Source organism: Nerophis ophidion, linkage group LG17 (genome assembly GCF_033978795.1).
Source record: "Nerophis ophidion isolate RoL-2023_Sa linkage group LG17, RoL_Noph_v1.0, whole genome shotgun sequence".
Lineage (NCBI taxonomy): Eukaryota > Metazoa > Chordata > Actinopteri > Syngnathiformes > Syngnathidae > Nerophis > Nerophis ophidion.
This window is the reverse complement of record NC_084627.1, coordinates 21,308,773-21,333,566: the sequence shown is the minus strand read 5'-3', so window position 1 is coordinate 21,333,566 and position 24,794 is coordinate 21,308,773. Positions and strand designations below refer to the sequence as shown.

General features: G+C 39.7%; 1 protein-coding gene across 1 annotated transcript in view; it reads left to right on the top strand.

The window, feature by feature from the left end:
• Positions 1–24,794, top strand: part of LOC133536203 (potassium/sodium hyperpolarization-activated cyclic nucleotide-gated channel 1) — a 284,495-nt gene that overhangs the window by 132,182 nt on the left and 127,519 nt on the right. The window contains exon 3 of the mRNA XM_061876534.1: positions 14,844–15,005. Coding sequence (XP_061732518.1) covers positions 14,844–15,005 — 162 coding nt within the window. The remainder of the gene's footprint in view (positions 1–14,843; positions 15,006–24,794) is intronic.

Here is a 24,794-nt window from a genome sequence, read left to right as displayed (position 1 = left end):
TCAGCATTAAAGGGGCCCTTTAAGAGTCGTACTTGACAATGAGCTGACAGTTCGGGCAGTGTGAAGCGAGTGCATCCAGGCGAGTTATATTTTGAAGTATTGTTAATAATATTCCTTGACTTTTAATTGTTGTTCTCACTCTTGCTTTGTTTGCAATTAGTACATGAAACTAAAGTAAATCTAATGAATGGACACCATCATAATGAATTTTGACCCAAACACTGATGCAATCCCTTTATTATTAAGCTCTCTCTTATATTCGTAGACCTTCTCTTTGGCTCTGAAATTCCAAGCTAAACAAATTCCACACTGATGTGCTAATGAATTTGTACGTCTTCCCTATATGTCCTTGGAGGGGTATGACTCCAAGGATGCAAAGACTTCCTGGCAAAGCAAAACTATCCTTGGGAATTTGCAAAACTTTCTTTGCAAGAGCTTATCCTTACTTCCACTCCCCTAGTCATGAACTTCGTCCTCCAGTTTGTTGCTGAGAAACCTCTTTGAATTAGATTCTCTAAATAAAATCATTTATGTTTGAGATTAGTATGAAAAAGTTTGCAATACAGCGGAATATTCATCTGTTTGCCAGTAATCCTCAATTGTCTGCATATGCAACCTTTTATTGACCTGTAAATCCCCCAAAACGGTGACATCACTTTTGCTCTCTCTTCCTGTGAACTAAGCTAAAGTATTCAAAAGTATTACAAATCAGACCATATTGTATTGTGAACAGAATTTTTGCGGGTATTAATACAACTTGCTTATGGGGAAACTGCACTTTTTTGTAATATTGCCTATCATTCACAATCCTTATGTAAGAAAATAACAAATTTTTATTTTTTATGCATTCTACTACTGCAAAGTAGTCTGTACTTCATTAATATATGCTCATTTTAAACTTTCATTAAGAGAGGGAAATCACAACTACTTTAATTGACCAGAACTGTATTTATTATACAGTTATTAAGCAGTGGCACAAACATTCATGTCATTTCAAAACAGTAAGTGCAAGATTGTCAGAGACATTTTAAAACAAGCTACGAGTGCACTTCTGTGCATGATGTCACTAAGATGACATATCAAAACAACACTAAATTAAAGTGCACTTTTTGTACAGAACGTCACTACAATGTCACACCTGGGTGAAGTATTGTCTGGTTTCATGTTGTCTTGTCATTTCCTGTTTTATTTTGAAAGCTTGACTCTCCCTCTTGTTTCAGGTCACTTGCCCTTCCTCCTGTTTCACTGGTCTGATGTCTCTCCTGATTGCCTGATTGTGCCCACCTGTGTCACCCTCCCTCATGTGTATAAATGTCTCGTCCTTGCTACGTGTCTCCAGCCTTTTCCACAGCCTTGTCTACAGCTTTGAATCACGTTCGCTAAGTATTGCCTTGCCTTATTTATTGTTTTCTTTGTTTCCTCTGAGAAAGAGTGATTTTTTTTTGCTAAAGTTTTTGGTCTAGAATCTTGTGTGTTTATTTCAGTGCTTTGCCTCCTTTTTTTCCCCCTCCTCTTGGAGCACTTTACTTTGTAGTTATCTCAGCTTCTTATAGCGTACTTTCCGTTTAGAGTTTCTGGTCTCCTCTGCGTGAGTGATTTACCTTTTTTACTAATCATAGATTGTTGTTCTTTTTGTTATTAGATCTGTGTGTAATTTTGCTATTGACTTTTTCCTCCCTTTGGAGTGATTTTCTGTTTATTGCGTTTTGCCCATTTGTCTTTTGTTATCATAGATTCTATAGCCGCCTTGCCTTAATCACTCTTTTCACAGAGACTTCAAAGAAAACTGTTAAATAAAGCCTGTGTCAATTGTCCCCCTTCTGCACCTGAGTCCTCATTCTCGCCAAGGTTTAACATACAATAGTTTAAAACAAATAAAGTGCACTTTTGTGCATGATGTCACACAAGATATTTCAATAACTGTCAAATAAAAATGAGCTGCATATCAAATAGTAAATGTCCTTCGCTATGTGGTAGGTTCCTGCAGGCGCTATCTCCTTCTGTTGTTGACTATTGTTTTCATACGGTGTTGATCTGGAAATAATTGCTTCGGCATTTAGTTGGTGTGGCACCGAACGGAGATGTTGACATGCAGAATTTCAAGCACTCTTTATTCTCTAGCGGGTGACTTTTCAAATGATGCTACATTAGCAGTGGTGTCACTTTTTGTAGCAACACTTTTGCCGCATAATTGTTCAACATCTTCATGCTTGAAGCCAAACCACCGCCAGACGATAGACCCCGGTGCTGTTTTTCTTGGGAATGAATTCTTCCTTCATTTGTTACCAGATTCGCACCTTCTCTCTCTCGTACTATCACTCGCACCTCTCCGCTAGCATCACAGCTAACGTTACCATGTCGCTACCTGTCTGCTCTACATTCACACGTGACGTATGTAAAAAAGTGCGCTTGTTTTAAGTCTCTGTGAGAAGGAGAGACAAGAATGAGTGAGAAGTGCCGGTAGTGTAATGCCAGCAGCTAAAAGCAACTGCGTGAGAACGTATACTCGAATATCACGATATTGTCATTTTCTATATTGCACAGAGACAAACTCGCGATATATCGAGTATATCGAGTATATCGATATATCGCCCAGCCCTATAATGCATCACTTTAAATGACGTGGTGGGGGCCCACATTTAAATGAGGGCTTTGAGTTCGACACATGTGCTGTGCAGGATTATAACTGGTATAGATGGATGTCTTTACATTTTGTTCAATTCTGTTAAAAAAAAACCCATCAGGGATAATTACCATTTTTTGTGTTACTTATGTTTAATGTTCTACTGTCTCAAGTCATCAGCTGAGGAATGACGGCTGTGCAGTGGGAAACCAAGCAAGACAGGGAGAGAGAGAGAGAGAGGGAGGGAGAGAGAGAGAGAGAGAGAGAGAAAGAGAGAGAGACACAGAGAGAGAGAGGGTTCTGCTAAATTAGGAATAAAGACGACGGCAGCAGAAGAAGGGATTCGGAGTGCGTTGAGACAGCCGTTCTCTGGCATATGCTACCGTCTAATTTTAGCACTTCCAGGGCAGTGCACTGTATCTCCCAGCTGAGGAGTTGAACCATGGAGGAATCTGAGCATCAGCCCAGCCTCTTCTTCTCTCATCTTGTCTGTTGTGTGTGTGCTCACCGTCCTTTGTGCAAAAAGGTTACCGGGCGGTCACAGTAGACCTCGGCGGAGGTCGTTCGGAGAGGCTTTAAAAACACCTGGCCTTGGGAGCATTTGCACTTTGAATTTTGCACAGGTGTCTCGGAAATTGTGTGAGCAAGGCTTCCAGTCCACATAGGGTTAGAATAGCAGTCTGTGTATATATGCTTTACATGAAAATAAGCACATAAAAAATGACAACTATGGATTTTAAACCAAATTTATTCTAATTTGGAACTCCAAATGGTAACAAGTCAGTTTTTTTTTTAGTATTTAAAATAATTAGAGGTACAGAACAACACACTTTGCTGCCAAGGCAGTTTAGCCCATTCTATGTCAACCAAAATATAAACGTAACACTTTTATTTTTGCTCCCATTTTTAATAAATTGAATTCAAAGATTCAAAAATTGTACTGTATACACAAAATACCTATTCCCCTCAAATATTGTTCACAAATCTGCACAAATCTGTGTTAGTGAGCATTTATTTGTTTCCAAGATAATCCATTCCACCTCGCAGGTTTGGTATATCAAGATGCAGATTAAACAGCATGATTATTGTTATTAACGGTGTGGCGCGGTTGGGAGAGGGTTCCTGGTTCGGTCCTCACCTTCTACCAACCTCGCCATGTCCGTTGTGTCCTTGGGCAAGACACTTCACCCTAGTTCCTGATGGGTCCTGGTTAGGGCCTTGCAGGGCAGCTCCCACCATCAGTGTTTGAATGTGTGTGTGAATGGGTGAAAGTGGAAATAGTGTCAAAGCAAAGGTAGAAAAGCGCTATATAGGGCTGGGCAATATTGCCTTTTTTTTATACTGCCATATTTTTAGGCCATATCGCGATATACGATATATATTACGATATTTTGCCTTAGCCTTGAATGAACACTGGATACATATAATCACAGCAGTATGATGATCCTATTTGTCTACATTAAAACATTCTTGTTCATACTGCACTAGTATATGCTACTTTTAAACGTTCATGCAGAGAAGGAAATCACAACTAAGTCAATTTACCAAAACTGTATTTATTAAAGTTCTTAGCAGGTGACTTTTCAAATGATGCTACATATTAGCAGTAGTGCTACTTCTGGTAGCAACGCTTTTTCCCCCCACATTTGAAAAAATTAAAGTTGTCTATTCGACATATTCCCGCTTGAAGCCGAACCACCGCCAGACGATGGACCCCCTGCTGTTTTTCTTGGGAATAATTCTTCCTTCACTTGTTACGAGATTCGCACCTTCTTTCTCCGCAACAACCCGCTAGCATCACAGCTAACTTTAGCCACGCCGCGACCTCTCCGCTGGGCGAGGGCGTGTACGTATGACGTGACAGTAAGTGACGTATGAATGTGCGCCTGCTTGTCTGTGAGGACACGGGAAAGACGAGAGTGTAATGCCCGCAGCTGCGTGAGAACGTCCACTCGAATATTACGATATAGTCATTTTCTATATCGCACAGAGACAAACCCGCGATATATATCGTATATCGATATATCGCCCAGCCCTAGCGCTATACATATATAACCCATTACCATTTACCATTATTGCACTGATGTGCCTTTGGCTGCCCACAATAAAAGGTCACTCGGAAATGTGACGCTTTATTACACAGCACAATGTCAGATATGTCACAATTTTTTTTGCGGGAGCATGCAGTTGGCATGTCCACCAGAGCGGTTTTCCATGCATTGAATGTTAATTGCTCACCACAAGTCGTCTCCAAAGGCGTTTCGGAGAATTTGGCAGTACATCCATCCGGCCTCACAGCTGCAGACCATGTGTAGTTACACGAGCCCAGGACCTCCAAATCCAGCAGGTGCACCTCCATGATTGTCTGAGACCAGCCACCCAGACAGCTGCTGCAACAATTGGTTTGCATAACCAAATAATTTCTGCACAAACTGTGAGAAATCGTCTCAGGGAAGCTCATCTGCACCGGGGTCTCGACCTGACTGAAGTTCGTCATCCTAACCGACTTGAGTGGGCAAATGTTCACATTTGATGGAATCTAGCACATTGTAGCTGTGTTCTCTTCAAGGAAAAGTTTGCACTGTTCAGGGCAGATGCAATGTGTGCCATCTTGTGGTAGAGTGCTTTGCTGATATCAACGTTGTGAATCAGGTGGTCCATGGTGTGGGTGGGGTTCTGGCAGTGGTTCCCAACCTTTTTTCAGTGATGTACCCCCTGTGAATTTTTTTTTAATTCAAGTACCCCCTAATCAGAGCAAAGCATTTTTGGTTGAGAAAAAGAGATAAATAAGTAAAATACAGCACTATGTCATCAGTTTCTGATTTATCAAATAGTATAGCAGTGCAAAATATTGCTCATTTGTAGTGGTCTTTCTTGAACTATTTGGAAAAAAAGATATGAAAATAACTAAAAACTTGTTGAAAAATAAACAAGTGATTCAATTATAAATAAAGATTTCTACACATAGAAGTAATCATCAACTTAAAGTGCCCTCTTTGGGGATTGTAATAGAGATCCATCTGGATTCATGAACTTAAATCTAAACATTTCTTCACAAAAAAAATAAATCATTAACATCAATATTTATGGAACATGTCCACAAAAAATCTAGCTTTCAACACTGCATATTGCATTGTTGCATTTCTTTTCACAGTTTATGAACTTACATTCATATTTTGTTGAAGTATTATTCAATAGATATATTAATAAAGGAATTTTGGATTGTTGCTATTTTTAGAATATTTTTGAAAAATCACAAGTACCCTTTGGCATACTTTCAAGTACCCCCAGGGGTACGCGTACCCCCATTTGAGAACAACTGGGTTATGGTATGGGCAGGCGTATGTTATGGACTACAAACTCAAGTGCATCTTACGTCCCCGTGTTGCAAATGGTGGTCAAACCAGATACGGACTACTTCTCTAAGCCCCCCAGAGCCCCAATAAAGCAAAACTGCAAATTTCAGAGTGGCCTTTTATTGTGTCCGGCCTAAGGCACACCTGTACAATAATCATGCTGTTAAATCAGCGTCTTGATATGCCACACCTGTGAGTAGGGAAGGATTATCTTGGCAAAGAAGAAATGCTCACTAGCACAGGTTTGTGAACAATATTTCAGAGGAATAAGTAGTTTGTGTATATAGTAAAAGTTTCTGATTTTTAAGTTCAACTCATGAATGAGAGCAAAAACAAAAGTGTTATATTTTTGTTCAGTGTATTATTCAACAAAGCTATTCAAATCTGGCAAATCGGTGACAACATTCCTGGCCGCAAGGCAAAATGTTGTGAATAGGGATGTATCGATATACAGCATTATTGATAAACCATGGTAAAACTCTCCACGGTTAGTAATAACGTTTCTAATAAAACATGATGGTGAAAGCATGATTGAGAATCTTGCCTTGATAAACTCACAGGCCGGTAACACTGTTTATTTCATGGAGACACATTGTTAAAAAACATCCATCCATCCATTTACTACCGCTTATTCCGGGGGGTCGCTGTTGCCTATCTCGACTACAATCGGGCGGAAGGCGGCGTACACCCTGGACAAGTCGCCACCTCATCGCAGGGCCAACACAGACAGACAGACAACATTCACACTCACATTCAAAAACAATCATACTCCAATCCAAACTTGTATAAACACATTGCTGTATGAGGAACTAAACTATTCAATTGTAGGGTTTCCCTGACATGTAATGGATAGTGGTGCCCCGCCAGGGCAAAATAAAAGCTGCTACACCGAAAAATTTGGATTTTTTTTAACTTGAAATCATATTTAGTTAGCATATTGTATGACTTCATATAGATAGCCGATTATTTGTGCACTATTGCTTAGTGGTACACCGGAATTTCGGCCACCCAAAAAAAGTCTTTGCACTGCCAAAACAGTTGTAACGACGTAAACAAGACACGCGTGAAACAATTCTCTAATAACACCGGAAAAAAATTCAAGATTTGTTGTTATCTGTGTAAGATAAAGAATAAGTCACTAAAAGCATTGCAGAATTCTATAGAAATTAAACATTTTTCAACAAAGTGCATTATTAGAAAAAGCAGCTACAACTTAAAAATTGAGTAAAACAATATATATATGTATATATATATTTTTTTTATTATTCATAACAGATTCGTTTTTAAATGTATGTATACCATATTTAAGCCTTTTTTAAAGAAAATATATGCATCAAGTTAGTATTGACCACGCCCCTAGCGACGCCACAGGTATTCTGGCAATCTGGGAAACCCTCTTGACACATGTTTTGAGCATATTGAACAATGTGATAATCATGACAATTTTGGTTAGAGATGTCCGATAATGGCTTTTTTGCCGATGTCCGATATTCCGATATTGTCCAACTCTTAATAACCAATTCCGATATCTACCGATACCGATATATACAGTCAGGGGGTAGGGGGTGGCGGGGGGTGTATATTGTAGCGTCCCGGAAGAGTTAGTGCTGCAAGTAATTCTGGGTATTTGTTCTGTTTTGTTTATGTTGTGTTACGTTGTGGATGTTCTCCCAACATGTGTTTGTCATTCTTGTTTGGTGTGGGTTCACAGTGTGGCGCATATTTGTAAGAGTGTTAAAGTTGTTTATACGGCCAACCTCAGTGTGACCTGTATGGCTGTTGACTAAGTATGCTTTGCATTCACTTATGTGTGTGAAAAGCCGTAGGTATTATGTGATATGGCCGGCACACAAAGGCAGTGCCTTTAAGGTTTATTGGCACTCTGTACTTCTCCCTACGTCCGTGTACCACTCCCTACGTTGGCGGTTTAAAAAGTCATACATTTTACTTTTTGAAACCGACACCGATCATTTCCGATATCACATTTTAAAGCATATATCAGCCGATAATATCGACAGTCCGATACTATCGGACATCTCTAATTTTGGTCATATTAATCGTATCATTCCTAGTTTTGAGCGAGTAAAACTAAAAAGTGCCTTTGTTGTATCCGAAAAAACAGCTTCCTCTGCATTTTCTTTTGACGGAGTTACAAATTTTGAACAAAAAAAAATTATTTATAAATAAAAATGGCCACTGCAAAGCACGCTTGTTCCCAGGAGAATATAGAAGGAGTAAAATTTAACAAAACCCTTCACCAAGTCTTATCGTAAGTAGCTGTTACTTTTTAGGAGGGAGTTGATGGAACAGAACCACAAGGGGACAATATTGTTTTTTGTACTTATTATGTATATATTAATAAATATATATATATATATATATATATATATATATATATATATATATATATATATATATATATATATATATATATCCAAAACGGATGTGAGACTATGTGTGGGGATTACTTGATGAGTGTTTACCCTGAGTGTTGAGTGAGGAAGTGGACAAGTCCAAAGGGGCTAGGCAGAAGAAGGTCCGTGAAACAAGCGGGAGGTTCGTGGGGCTGAGAGAAGCGTCAAGAGGTCCGTGTCCAAAGCAGGGGTCGAGGATTGAGGGAGGCGGTCCAAAGGGGAGTGGAGGCACACTGCTCGATCACAGGAAGCATACAATAACAGATAATTACGTTCTGGCGCCGGATAGCAGGCTTTTAAAAGCAGGACCTCTCATTAGCGCCAGGTGCGTAGAGATCCGGTGAATGATTGCAGCTGCCGGCTGCCGCAGGACGGATACGCACCGGCGCGCCTCCCGGAGGGGCAACCAGCAGAGCGCAAAGACGAGGACACATTAGATTGCGCCCTGGCTGTGACAGTAACCGCTTCTTAGTGTTTTTTTGTAAGAATAACAAACTTTACATCAAAATCAAGCTAGTTCAACCCATACTTATTTTTATTTTGAAACCAGATCTGCCCCATGTCTGAGTCTGAGATAAGGTGAGGAGCTCGGTCATCCGGGAGAGGCTCAGAGTAGAACCGCTGCTCCTTCACGTCGAGAGGAAGCAGCTGAAGTGGCTCGGGTATCTGCTACGGATGCCTCTTGGCGTCACCGGTGAGGTGTTTCGGGCATGTCCAGCCGGTAGGAGGCTTCGGGGCAGACCGAGGCAAAGCTGGAAGGACTATGTCTCACAGCTGGCCTGGGAACGCCTCAGTGTCCCCTCTGTGTGACTAGGGACAGGGAAATCTGGGCATCTTTGCTTGGACTACTAACCCCTTGACCCGGACTCGGATAAGCGCCAGAAAAACGGATGGATGGATGAATGGATGGATGGATGGATGAATGGATGGATGGATGGATGACTTAGTTAAAGTTTAAATCAAGGCTTGGTTTGACATCTGCCATACATAATAATGATAATAATAATAATAGAAATAATATATATTATGATAATAATGACGGATTCATTACTTTCTAAAAAGTTTCCCTCTAAACAACTCAGTTTAATAATCCAGCTCTCCGCTATAACTTCATAACTACTTCATGTTATAAAACAAAACCCCACTTATCAAAGGACGGGAATTAATGTCCTCTTACCGTTTTGGATGTGCATGTAAAAACCCGCTAGTTAGCTCACAAAATAGGCCCAATCAACCAAACAGTCATTTCACCCCTGATTAATTAGAATAGGTGCTTGGAGAGAAAAGGAAAACCATTAACTTAAAAATAGACTACAATTAGCCAAAACATTTAAATTGACGGGTTTATTGCCTGAACTCACCAATCAGCGACTATTGCTGTAGATATTCATATTTAACTGAAATAAATTCATTCTTAGTCAGATGAATTATAGAATACTTAACCTGGATGGATGTCATCATGCTAATTACACTCAGTAGGTAAATAGGACCATTCTCATTGCTTTTTTTTGGCAAGGCACTGAAATAGTTTTCTTCTCGTCCTGGCCCAGTGATCATCTTCTGTTTGTAACGTTCAAACTGTTTCTTGCGCAAAATTAGCACCATGCATTGTTTATGGTAGCTACAGTAGAACAGCACAAAGTCGACCATTTTCATTAAACTTTGTAGTATAAATGCATGTATGATATACAGTATGGTTTATCGATAAGCTGCGATAAAATGTCAGATGTATATTACACCGTTTTAAAATGTGATTTCTCGTTATCAGGTTTAGCATCTGATGCTACATGATTTATTTAGCTTTCTGTACTTGTAGTAAAACAGTCAGTGGTATAAGGCAGTGGTCGGCAACCCAACATGTTGAAAGAGCCATATTGGAACAAAAACACAAAAAACTAATCTGTCTGGGGCCGCAAAAAGTTAAAAGTGTTATAATAAAGACAACGCATTTAAGTAAGTGACTCAGAGGGTGAGATAACTCCTGGAAATTACTAGTTTAAAAAGGCCAAAGGTAAATTTGTGTGTGCCCAAGTTCAAGGAAAGGACAGACTGTCTTCTTCCAATGGATTTATTACAATATTTGCATGCTGGGTAATGTTTGCTGTGGTCTGGAACAACATGTCACACAATCAGCAATGCAGCCAATTGTACATGACACATGCAAATATAAATTAAATACACAGAAGACATAAGTAAAGGAAATTAAAAGAACTCAAATATACCTATAAACAAGGCATAATGATGCAATATGTACACACAGCTAGCCTAAATGGCATGTTAGCATGGATTATTAGCACTCCACGCAAGTCAATAACATCAACAAAGCTCACCTTTGTGCTTTCATGCACAGCATAAAATGTTTGGTGGACAAAATGAGACAAAGAAAGAGTGACATAAAGCGACGGAGAAAGTTGTATACGTAAACCAACTACGGTAAGTTCAAGGGCTGCCAAAATCAGTAGGACAAAACGGCGCTGGCCAAATACTCTCATTAGTGAAGCATAAATACAAACATATTAAACAGTGGGCTTTTTAACAATTAGGAAAGTTTGTAATATGTGTGTCCTCCTACAGAAACATTATTAAACAATACTATATTTTTCCATTTTTTAAAAAGGTCCAGGTAGCCACTAGGGCGGTGCTAAAGAGCCGCATGCGGCTCGAGAGACGCGGGTTGCTGACCCTCAGTATAAGGGATAACTATATAATAGGGATGGAGCTCCTACCTCAACTCACAATTCAATTCCGATTCCTGGGGGGACAGTTTGACTCTGAATCGATTCGTGATAGTACACAATTCTCTATTCAAACCGATTTTTATAAAATATTATTTGGTGTAAAAATTACTGTAAAACATTTTCAAAACAGGCTACAGGTTACAAATGCATCTCTTGGCTAAAAAACGTATTTTTAAAATGAATCCTTGAAAACAAAATAATACATTGACAATTGAAATGTATGACTTGATTTAGAATTGAAATAAATAACAATCCTGATTTGGATGTGAATGGATTTTACGGGGGGCTCCCCTAAATCCATCCATCCATCTTCAACCGCTTATCCGGACTCGGGTCGGAGGGACAACAGCTCCAGCAGAGACCCCCAGACTTCCCTCTCCAGAGCAACATTAGCAACTTCCTCCTGGTGGATCCCGAAGTGTTCCCAGGCCAGAGAGGAGATGTAATCCCCCCATCTGGTCCTTGGCCTGCCGCGGGTTCTCTTCCCAGTGGGACGTGCAACGAGGACATCCCTAAGGAGACGCTCGTGAGGCATTTGCACGAGATGCCCAAACCACCTAAGGTGGCTCCTTTCCAAGCCAAGAAGCGGCGGCTCTACGCCGAGTCTCTCTTGGGTGACTGAACTTCTCACCCTATCTCCAAGGGAGATGCCAGCCACCCTTCTGAGAAAACTCATTTCGGCCGCTTGTACCCGCGATCTTATTCTTTCAGTCACGACCCACATTTCATGACCATAGGTGAGAGTAGGAATGTAGATAGCCTAGTAGGCTGAGAGCTTTGCCTTCTGGCTCAGCTCTCGTTTCGCCCCAAAGTGCGACAGAGAGACTGCAATACTGCCCCAGCTACTCCGATTCTCTGGCTGATTTTCTTCTCCATCTTTCCCTCACTCGTGAACAAGACCCCGAGATACTTAAACTCCTCCACCTGGGAAAAAGTCTTGTTCTCTACCTGGACTGTACAAACCATTGTTTTCCTGCTGAGAACCATGGCCTCAGATTTGGAGATTCTGATCCTCTTTCCAGCCGCTGAACACTTGGCTGCGAACCGATCCAGTGAGAGCTGAAGGTCACGAACCGAAGGTGCCATCAGTACCACATGATCTGCAAAAAGCAGTTACGCAACCTTTAACCCCCCTGAGATGTATACCTTTTCCGCCCCGGTCACGACTGCGTGACCATGGCGCCCCTAAATCACAGGGTATTTTCTTAAAACGTACAAATTGATTTCTCTGAAACTTTGTGGTAGAGTTATTGTACTCTTGTAAACCGTAATTGCAGTTATTATCGGATTTACCGTGTTTACCTTCAAGCATCCGCAAGTATGATGCAGATGGGTTGTCCTCCCAATGATCCAAGTGCAAAATAGTCAACTATTAATTATAAGACACTTCTAAAAAAGTGAAAGATGAACAGGAAAAAGATAAAAAGCCAACAACACAACAAAAAATATCCAATTTGTGTGTTACTGTGCTATGTCATGTTGTGTCACTCAAAATATTTCTGCACCTTTAAAGAACACTGGACCAAGGAGCCAATTTTAACAATATCGTGATACAGTAATATTGATACTTTTGGTCCAAATATTAATACAATAAAAATGAATCATAATGATATCCACTATTTACCATGTAAAGTAGTAGATCGGTCAGTCGTGAGTTCCAAACCCGACCGAGTCATACCAGAGACTATGAAAATGCCTTTACCTCCCTGCTTGGCACTCAGCATCAAGGGTTGGAATTGGGGGTTAAATCACCAAAATGATTCCCGAGCGCGACCACCGCTGCTGCTCGCTGCTCCCCTCACCTCCCAGGAAGTGGAACAAGGGGATGGGTCAAATTATTTTATTTTATTTTATTTTAATCTTTTATTTTTCCTCCCATTACCCTCCTTGTTTACCTGTATTTCATCTTTTTTGTAAGGGCCGCTGGAAGCCAGCAGACCCGTCAGCGATTCTGTTCTGTCTCCCTGTAATGTTTGTCTGATCTTGAATGAGATTGTGCTGAAAATGTTTATTTTCCTGAAGGAATAAATAAAGTACTATCTAATCTAATCTAAATGCAGTGGGTAATTTCACCAAACCTAGCGTGTGTGTGAGACTATCAGTGGTACTTTAACTTTAACTTAAGTAGTTTCCCGCTAGCTAAAATACACAATTATTTGCTCTTTTATTTTGTTAAAATTTCAGATTCAATCCAGAGACATAAACGGTCATTATGGCATTAACAGAACAATGAACTTAAATGTGGCCTGGTCTTTTTGCAGAGAAACACACACACGGTCCTCCATATGCAGAGGTGGGTAGTAACGCGCTACGTTTACTCCGTTAAATCTACTTGAGTAGCTTTTGGGATAAATTGTACTTCTAAGAGTAGTTTTAATGTAACATACTTTTACTCTAACTTGAGTATATTTATAGAGAAGAAACGCTACTTTTAATCCGCTCCATTTATCTACATTCAGCTCGCTACTCGCTACCGATTTTTATCGATCTGTTAATGCACGCTTTTTTTGTTTTGTCAGACAGACCTTCAAAGTAGGATCTATCACATGCCTGCGTTTCACCAATCAAATGCAGTCACGGGTGACGTTTGACTCCGTTTCACCAATCAAATGCAGTCACTGGTGACGTTTGACTCCGTTTCACCAATCAAACAGAGCCAGGCGGTCACATGGTTAACTGCAAATTTTTCCTTTTTTTTTAATAAACTTTTATTTATAGATTTCAACATTTACAAACAGTTGAAAATAACAATCAAAGTAAGTACAAAACAGTATAAAAACCGTACAAAACAGCGCCAGGGGGTTGTAAATTCAAAGTAACTAAAATAGAATGCAAAAAAAAAATATATATATATATATATATATATATATATATATATATATATATATATATATATATATATATATAATAAACAAAGTGCAAAGCCATAGGCTCACTCAATCTCAGTAAATAACTTACATTTGGAACACAGCATCATCGTTTTCACAGATTTTTGGTTGTTAGAGGTAGAGCGTTTTAATGCAGAGTTCTAAATCTTTTTTAAAGGCACAAAAAATAGGTTCGCTATTGAAAAACTTACATTTATGAATATAAAACTTATCCAATAGTATAATGAGGTTGCAAAGGTAAAATTCATTTTAACATTTTTTTCAATACAGTGTAAAACCAAATATATATTATTTAATATATATTATTGTTTTAGTTGCTTAGGGGATATTCCTGGTTCTGAATTTGTTCATTGCTATTTTTATGTTTTTGTGCATTACTTGTTGCCGTCATCATTAAACAAACAGGTTACTCATCAGTTACTCAGTGCTTGAGTAGTTTTTTCACAACATACGTTTTACTTTTACTCAAGTAAATATTTGGGTGACTACTCCTTACTTTTACTTGAGTAATACATCTCTAAAGTAACAGTACTCTTACTTGAGTACAATTTCTGGCTACTCTACCCACTTCTGTCCATATGTCTGTTTCTGCGAGACAGTTTGTTTTGGAGTGCGGCCATGTTGAATTATGCACCGCTCCACATCTGTGAGTACAGCACAAACTCACCAGCGACGACCAAATTCTCAAGTGGCCCAAACGGGGCGACCATTTCGGCTGCAATTGTAGATATTTTAGAATTTGTGATTCAGTCATAGGAAGGACTCACAGTTTTTGTAACGACTCCAAAGCGGTCTAACCGACTCTCTGCTTTGCTTCTCCACAGATTTTCCACATGACCTATGACCTGGCTAGTGCTGTGGTAAGAATATTTAATTTGATAGGCATGATGCTGCTCCTGTGTCACTGGGATGGATGTCTCCAGTATCTGGTGCCTCTCCTCCAAGACTTCCCCCCTGACTGCTGGGTGTCGCTAAATGGTATGGTTGTAAGTATGACATTTTCTTTTTTACTCTCTACTTGTTAGGTTTAGCAGCTGCTGGCTTATATTGGTTGGGAGTCCATGCTGTCTCAATGACGCTAAGACATTTCTGTATGCAGCTACATTTTGAAGATGTATTAGTTTTAGTTCGACTCGTACCTGACATCTACCACATACTTACAGAAAGAAGTACCACTGTATTTCACAAGGGGGAAACAAACATTCAATCATTCAATTGAATGTAGTCCGCTATTTGTTTTGTGCGCAAAACACAGGTCACCGTTTTATTTGGAACATGTTGAAATTGTGTTTGTTTGTAACAACAGTACTTGAGATCTCAACATTGGCTAAAAAGGATATGGCTTGGTTAAGTTATGAGAAAAATAATTTCAATGACGTCAATGAACCTAATGCTTATTATTGCATTTTTTTGTCAAAAGTTTATGGTAAAAATATATTATGATGCACAACTACGAGAAAAAAACACATTACACTACACCTTAGCATCCCTTTATATACAAATATTGCGATACTCGAGGGTCAAAGCTTGAAAATGATGATCAAATCAATCATCAGTCAATGTTTATTTATATAGCCCTAAATCACAAGTGTCTCAAATGGCTGCACAAGCCACAACGACATCCTGGGTTCAGATCTCACGTCAGGGCAAGGAAAAACTCAACCCAATCGGACAATGAAAAATCTTGGAGAGGACCACAGATGTGGGGACCGCCCTCCAGAGCGACCTGTGCAATGGACGTCGAGTGGATCTAGCATAATATTGTGAGTCCAGTCCATAGTGCAGTGGTTCTTAACCTTGTTGGAGCTACCGAACCCCAGCAGTTTCATATGCGCATTCACCGAATGCTTCTTTAGTGACAAATAAAAGTTTTGTTTTGTTTCAAATTCAAGACAAAGTTATATGTTTTTTTTTACTGGTGCACAAAATGAACCACAACAAATTACACTCCTGAAAATCAGATGTAAAATTAGAGGAAACATTGTTTAGGGGTATCCATAATACGCCGATAGGGAGAAGTTTTTATTTACCTTATGAGTCAGGTGTGTTTTGATCTCTGCCGAACCCCTGAGGCCGTCTCACCGAACCCCTAGGGTTCGATCGAACCCAGGTTAAGAACCACTGCCATAGTGGATCTAACATAATTGTGAGATCCCAGTCCATAGTAGGGACAGCAGGAGACTACCCCGAGCGGAGACAGGTCAGCAACCGATGCACAGGGTCCCAACCTTGGACAGCCAGCACTTCATCCGTGGCCACCGAACCTGTGCCCCCACCCTCCACGAGGCGGAGGGGGGCAGAGCAGAGCAAAAAAGAAACGGCAGATCAACTGGTCTAAAAGTGGGGTCTATTCAAAGGCTAGAGTATACAAATGAGTTTTAAGATGGGACTTAAATGCAGTACAGTGTAAACACTGAGCAATAGATTAAGAGCACACAACATTGAATCATATCTCAAATTAAAACCTGTTTATGGTATAAATATATTATGAAAAACAACCAGGAAAAAAAACAACTTTACGCTACTCCTTAGCATCCCTTTAAATATTGCGATACTCAAGGATCAAAGCTTGTTAATGATGATACACAGTATTAACACAGAGTAATAGATTAAGAGCACGCACTATTGAATCATACCTCAAATTAAAACCCGTTAGTAATAATTTCTCGTTATGTCTTTACATGATGAAGCAAAAAAAACAACAAACAAAACTGTTTAGTTAATATCAATGAGAGTAATCTGTACTATAAAGCTAACACATCTCAGTGCATTTAATTGATCGCAACTGGACTGTTTGTTTTAGAAGACATTTTGCCGGACATCCAAGTAGGCTTCATTAGTTCATGCTCATAGACTTCGATTGGTTAAATCTAGTCTTAGACTTAGATTGGTCAGATTTAGTCAGACTAGAGTTTATGATGATCTTGTTTTTGACTTAGTCTAAGTCTAAGACTAATCATCCAGGTCATTGTACTCTCGTCATCAGTTCATGCTCATAGACTTAAAATGGTCAGATCTCGACAGACTAGAGCTAATGATGATCATCTATTTGACTTAGTCTAAGTCAGGGGTGCCCATTACGTCGATCGCGATCGACTGGTCGATCTCGGAGGGTGTGTCAGTCGATCTCAAGCCAGGCATTAAAAAATATACATAAAAATGAGCAATCATCAACCATACCAAGACTTCACTTTCGTCAGTTGTTTGACATTCTCGGCACCCGAGGAGCTTGTGAGATGACGCTGGCTGCTGCGAGCTCATATTTAAGAAAAAAATCACTAACAGGGCGGACGCAGAGAAACACATTTTATTTCTAGAGACTCCGTACCTACTGTCAAAACTCTAAAGACCGACTGCACAGTTCCTGTCTTCACCATAAAAGACCTGTTTCATCCTGCCTGTGCTAACAAAATAAGAGTCTCAGAAAGCTAGCGTGCACAAGCTAGCAAGCTACGGAGTTTGATGCCAATGCATTTCTCCCCCGCTCTCAGCGACCGCTTTCTCACTTGCTTGCCCACCCGCACACTCACCTACATCACTCACCTGCTGCCAGACATTAAAGGGCCACACACATATGCTACTCTCATAACAAAGTGTTTAAAAACGAGTATGCAAGTTGGACAAATGAGATGCCAAATCCAACCACTTTCATGTGGTATTGGACAGAAAGGAGGACTTTTTTTTTCCTCCATTTGAAAATGCGGACGTTATCAGCACCACTGTCTGATTCCAATGAATGCAAGTCATCAGAATCAAATACACCAACTTATATTCTTGTCTTCATGAAAGAAAGGAATCTATGTGTGTTAAACATGCTTGTATTATCATTAAACACCATTAACTTGTTAACAAAATGTCTTTTTCATAAATAAATGAATATAAATTATAAATAGGAATGAGGTTGATCTCCTCGACTTGGTCAATTGAAAAGTAGCTCGCCTGCAGAAAAAGTGTGAGCGCCCCTGGTCTAAGTGTAAGACTAATCATCCAGGTCATGGTACTCTCAGGGCATTCGATCGATCACAACTGGACTGTTTGGTTTGTCCAAGAAGATGTTTCGCATGAGTAGATCTGACCAATCTAAGTCTATGAGCATGAACTGATGAAGCCTCTTTGGCTGACCGGCGAAACGTCTTCTTAGAGAAACCAAACAGTCCAGTTGTGATCGATTGAATGCCCTAAGAGTACAATGACCTGGATGATTGCGAACATCCATAGACAAGACGGGCAAATCAGCGTAATTTGTTGTGTGGAAGAGTTGCTTACCACTGTGGAGTAGTAGGCTAATTAGTTAGTAATTGAAGCTTACATTACAGATGTTAAACGCAACACAGTTGCAATGATAGCAGGGAAGCAAAAATAATAGTTTAAAAGAATTATGGGTCTCGTGAACAAAAAAAAACACATTGGGCTCCCTGGGCAGCTGTTGCTGTTTTACCTATTAGAATCATCCTAGCTTTCCTCCTAGTACAGTGCCCTTGGCTACAGTACATCACTAGACTACTCAATAAACCCATAACATTTCTGCAAGTATTTTTTTCTTACATAGGGCAATAATATTGATTAGGGCTATTCAATGGGAAGGAAACCATACCAACCCCCAAGTTGAGTTCAAAACAAACATCGCTCCCAACCTGGACCACTGTAAACTAGGGCTGGGCGATATATCGATGTACTCGATATATCGTGGGTTTGTCTCTGTGCGATATAGAAAATGACTATATTGTGATATTCGAGTATATGGCCTCACGCAGTTGCTTTTAGCTCCAGGCATTACACTGCATGTGTTTCCCACTCTTTCTTGACTCTCATTCTCACAGAGACTTAAAACAAGCGCACCTTTTTACATATGTCACGTACTGTCACGTTTGCAACGTCACTCGTCCTCCCGAGCAGAGAGGTAGCAGCATGGGTAACATTGGCTGTGGTGCTAAAGGTACGTTGCGAGTGGTAATACGAGAGAGAGAAGGTGGGAATCTGGTAAAAAAAATGGAGGAAGAATTAAATCCCAAGAAAAACAGCACAGGCTGTATTGTCTGGCGGTGGTTTGGCTTCAAGCGGCAATATGTTGAACAATCATGCGGCAAAAGCGTTGCTACAAAAAGTAGCACCACTGCTAATGTGTGGCATCATTTGAAAAGTCACCCGCTAGAGCAGGGGTCACCCTAACCCTAACCCGTGGGCACCAGGTAGCCTGTAACGACCAAATGAGTCGGCCGCTGGCCTGTTCTAAAAATAGCTCTAATAGCAGCACTTACCAGTGAGCTGCCTCAATTTTTTATTTACTAGCAAGCTGGTCTCGCTTTGCCTGACATTTTTAATTCTAAGAGACAAAGAGACAAAACTCAAATAGAATTTAAAAATCCAGGAAAATATTTTAAAGACTTGGTCTTCACTTGTTTAAATAACTTCATTTATTTTTTTACTTTGCTTCTTGTAACTTTCAGAAAGACCATATTAGAGAAAAAAAATACAACTTTAAAAAATATTTTAAGATTTTTAAACACACATTTCCTTTTACCTTTTAAATTCCTTCCTCTTCTTTCCTGACAATTTAAATCAATGTTAAAGTAAATTGTTATTTTTTTCATTGTAAAGAATAATAATTACATTTTAATTTAATTCTTCATTTTAACTTCTGTTTTTTAGACAAAGAATATTTGTGAAATATTTCTTCAAACCTATTATGATTAAAATTCCCAAAAAATATTCTGGCAAATGTAGAATCAAATTTAAATGTTATTTCAAAGTCTTTTAAATTTGTCTTTGTTAGAAATATAGCTTGGTCCAATTTGTTCTATATTCTAACAAAGTGCAGATTGGATTCTAACCTATTTAAAACATGTCATCAAAATTCTAAAATTAATCTTAATCAGGGAAAATTATTGATGATGTTCCATAAATTCTTTTTTAAATTTTTTCAAAAAGATTTAAATTAGATCGTTTTTCTCTTCTTTTTCTTCGGTTAAATTTTGAATTTTAAAGAGTCGAAATTGAAGATAAACTATGTTTCAAAATTCAATATTTTTTTTTCCTGTTTTCTCCTCTTTTAAACCGTTCAATTAAGTGTTTTTTCATCATTTATTCTCTACAAAAAACCTTCCGTAAAAGGAAAAAAATGTACGACGGAATGACAAAGAGAAATACCCATATATATATATATATATATATATATATATATATATATATATATATATATATATATATATATATATATATATATATATATATATTTATTTATTAAAGGTAAATTGAGCAAATTAGCTATTTCTGGCAATTTATTTTACGGTGGATGACACCACCGTAGTGGGGCTCATCTCGGAGGGAGACGAGGCTGCATATCGGTATGAGGTGGAGAAGCTGTCGGATTGGTGCAAAGTCAACAACCTGGCCCTGAACACCTCCAAGACCAAGGAGCTGGGCATAGACTTCAGGAGGAAAAAAACGGACATCCTGCCCCTGATCATCAGTGGTGACTGTGTGGAGAGGGTCTCCGACTTCCGCTCCCTGGGAGTCCACCTGGCCGACGACCTATCCTGCAGCACCAACACCACGGCTACCATCAAGAAGGCACACCAGAGACTGCACTTCCTGAGAATACTCAGGAACAACCACCTCTCACAGGAACTGCTGGTGTCCTTCTACCGGTGCTCCATTGAGAGCATCCTGACCTACTGCATCTGCGTGTGGTTCAGCAGCTGCACGGCCGCAGAGAGAACGGCGCTCCAGAGAGTCATAAAGTCCGCCCAGAAGTTAATCGGATGCCCCCTCCCCCCCCTGGCTGACCTGTACAGCTCCCGCTGTCTCAGGAAAGCACAGAGCATCCTGAAAGACCCATTCCACCCCGGGCACAGCCACCTGGAACTGCTACCCTCAGGCAGACGCTACAGGGTGCTAAAAGCGAGCACCAATAGACAAAAAAATAGCTTTTACCCAAGAGCCATAGTAGCATTAAACAGGCACTGAGTGAGCACAATATGTCCATCATGTCCTCATGTGTAATGTTTAAATGTTTTTCAATTTTTTCAGACTACAATGTGCAATAATGTTTTATGTATGTGTGTATATGTATTCATATGCATGCAGATATGCATCTGTGTGGATACATATACATATACATAGATACATCTGTCATCTCTATCTTTTTTTTTTACTATTTATACTACCATATTGTATATGCACCTTAGGAGGAGCTGCTCCAATTTCGTTTTTCTTTGAACCTGTTCATTGCAATAATGACAATAAAACTCTATTCTATTCTATTCTATTCTATTCTATTTATTTAAGTGTGTATCAAACTGGTAGCCCTTCACATTAATCAGTACCCAAGAAGTAGCTCTTGGTTTCAAAAAGGTTGGTGACCCCTGCGCTAGAGCAGTGGTTCTCAAATGGGGGTACGCGTACTCCTGGGGGTACTTGAAGGTATGCCACTTAAAAAGTGCTGATGTTTGACTTGCTCTTTTGCAAAAGGTCCTTAAAAACCGCAGCTCACTCCTGTAACTCTGACTAAATAAACAGACTAAAATCCAAATTTGGTTCTCCAAAGTATGCAAAATAAGACTAATAGTGTAGGGCAGAGGTGTTTGTGGGCCAGATCAGGCCCGTAAACAGGTTTTATCCGTCCCGAATTTGCCAAGTATTAAAATGAGATGCATTTTCTTTTTTTAATGAAAAGAAACTGCTGTTTTAAATGTGTCCACTGGATGTCACAATACCAATTCTGTTAGGACTTGCAAGAGGTACAAAGTAAAGCGTTGCTGCGGCTCCTCTCCCTCGACCCAAATGAAACTTAAAACCTGCCCTTTTATGTGTTCTGCTTCGAACAGATCGTTATTTGATACCCTTACTCCCCCACAATGTCTCCTTAAAAAACGAGAAAACTTAACCCTTTTGAATTATTTTTTACCTCCGTTTCTTCCGGTTTGTTGAGGTAGCACTGGATTTATACGTTGACGTGACAAAGGAGGTGTTTGATACCTCGAAGAGCTTACATATTGCATTTTTTTGTTCAGTCCCAGAAAGACTGTGACTTATTCAAATTTAATCCCGGCTTTGTAGATACACCGAGACAAAGTCTAAGCTCACTGGGCACAATTCAGCAATAAGTTCCTAACTTTTCCTCTTATCTTTCTTCCTAAGTGATTTCCTAAGAGGAGTCCATTCAAATTCATGACGCATTCTTAAACGCACAAATTGTTCCCACCTGCTGTTCTTAAATTGCTGAATGTCAAATGGTTAGCAACGTGCATTTCTATCATAATTTGCATAAAAACACACCCTCATTTCCCCAATATGCATATGTAAACTCCCTTTATTCCTACATTTGCATAGGCAAACAGCCTTAATTCCCCATATAAGGCCACAATTCCAGCGGAAAAGCCGACCATCAGACACACGGAGAAAACACAAACAGATTACAGAAGATAAATTCGTATTATCCCTCGGGAGAAATACATCATGTCAAAACGTAAGTTTAAGAAAGGGGGGACTGCAGCGGTCAAATAAATATTCGTCACTTGGCGCAAATATGTCTATATGGCTATCAAATATGCGCTCCCTCCCCAGGGCACAATTTGCGGCATCTTTCAGTAGCAGCAAAAGCATTGCCATTGTGTGTGTGGGCGTGTGTGTCTGCGTCTGTGTGTGTGTTTGTTTGTGTGTGTGTGTGTGTGTATGTGTGTGCGTGTGTGTGTCTGCGTCTGTGTGTGTGCGTGCGTACGGTATTTTGAAATGTCTATATATTGCTAATTTTGCTATATGTCTGTCTGTCTGTCTGTCTGCCCGTCTGTCTGTCTGTCTGTCTGTCTGTCTGTCTGTCTGTCTGTCTATCTATCTGTCTGTCTGTCTATCTATCTATCTATCTATCTATCTATCTATCTATCCATCCATCCATCCATCCATCCATCCATCCATCCATCCATCCATCCATCCATCCATCCATCCATCCATCCATCCATCCATCCATCCATCCATCCATCCATCCATCCATCCATCCATCCATCCATCCATCCATCCATCTATCTATCTATCTATCTATCTATCTATCTATCTATCTATCTATCTATCTATCTATCTATCTATCTATCTATCTATCTATCTATCTATCTATCTATCTATCTATCTATCTATCTATCTATCTATCTATCTATCTATCTATCTATCTATCCATCTATCTATCTATCTGTCTGTCTGTCTGTCCATCTATAACATTAATTTAACATTAGACAATAGAAGTAAGGGAAATTGTCACACTTAAGAAAAATGGGCCACCCTTAGAGTGCTCTGGAGCCCTCGTAGATTTTGTTCTTACAAATCACAGCTAAGAAAACATTGGTGACAACACTGGGTGTGAGTTTTGCCTTGCCCTTATGTGGGCTCTATACCCATGATGTCGTTGGGGTTTGTGCAGCCCTTTGAGACACTTGTGATTTAAGGCTCTATAAATAAACATTGATTGATTGATTGAATACAAAAATCTCCTTAAAACTTCGTAAGTGGGCCTAAGAACAATATTTGCTCTTAAGAACAGTGGCTGAATGAGGCCCATTGTGTTTTTGAAGCTGCACCTATTTCCTCAGAATTTTCCACAAACTTGAAGTGTTTCGTTCAGAGGATTATTTGGGATTTGTACGTTGTCATAATGTGTTTGTTCTATTTTTGGCCAAAGTTAAACAAATGAAACAACCCGGAGTTGTCTTTATTTTTCTGTTATCACGCCATGATTTTAAAAATCCGGCCCACTTGGGAATAGATTTTCCTCCATTTGGCCCCTGAAATAAAATGTTTGACACCTCTGGTGTAGGGCGAAGTCCGGCTCCCCTGGTCCTTAGCTTTATTGAATTGCAGCCCTAATTTAGTTGAATATCCCTGCTATGAAGCGTAGTGAGTACTTTAGTGCAGTGGTCCCAAATCTTTTTTGCACCACGAACCGGTTTAATGTAGGCATTATTTTTAAGGACCGGCTTTCCACTTGTGCCAGATAAATACAGCAAGTATAAGTGCATGAAAAATACAACTCACTCTAACACTGAAAAAGTGTTTCTCTGCAATGAGATGCAGATGGAAATCAGCCTTTGGCTACAATCTGTCACTTTTCGGTCTCCTGTGTTCATTAATGTGCATTGTATCATGTCACAAAGTCATGAGAGATATAACAAATGGCAACTTCCCATGAGGAGTTTTATTGTACATCTATAAACAAGCTCATTGGTTTGTCTAGTGCACAGGTGACAAACTCAAGGCCCGCGGGCCAGATCTGGCCCTCCACGTCATTTCATCATATTATCTAACTTTGTTGGTCAAAATCCAAATAAATACCTAACTATTATGATTTTCAAAGTGTCATGACGGGGGGTGGTCATAGCTTCTCCCAGGAAGGTAGATGGACTACTTGGGACATGGCGTGCAGGTAAAAACATGATTTTATTGTGATTAAAAAAGGTACAAACAAAAAGCGCTCACAGCGTAGCCACAACTTGGCTCAGGAAACAAAATTAACACTTTAACGTAAACTATGAACATAAAACAAACAACACTTACTGTGGCTTGAAAAGAGCAGTATGAACTTTGGCATGAAAAAAATAGCATGAACAGAGCATGAAAAGAACAACGACGCCAGGGCGACTGACTGCCAAAGACAAGCTTAAATGCTGCCTCTCATTAGTGCTCGGGAAGCAGGTGAGCGGGCGAGCACTAATCAGACACAGGTGAACACAATAAGTAACCATGGCAACCAAAACAAACTCAGGTGTCACAAACAGGAACTAAAGGAGTCC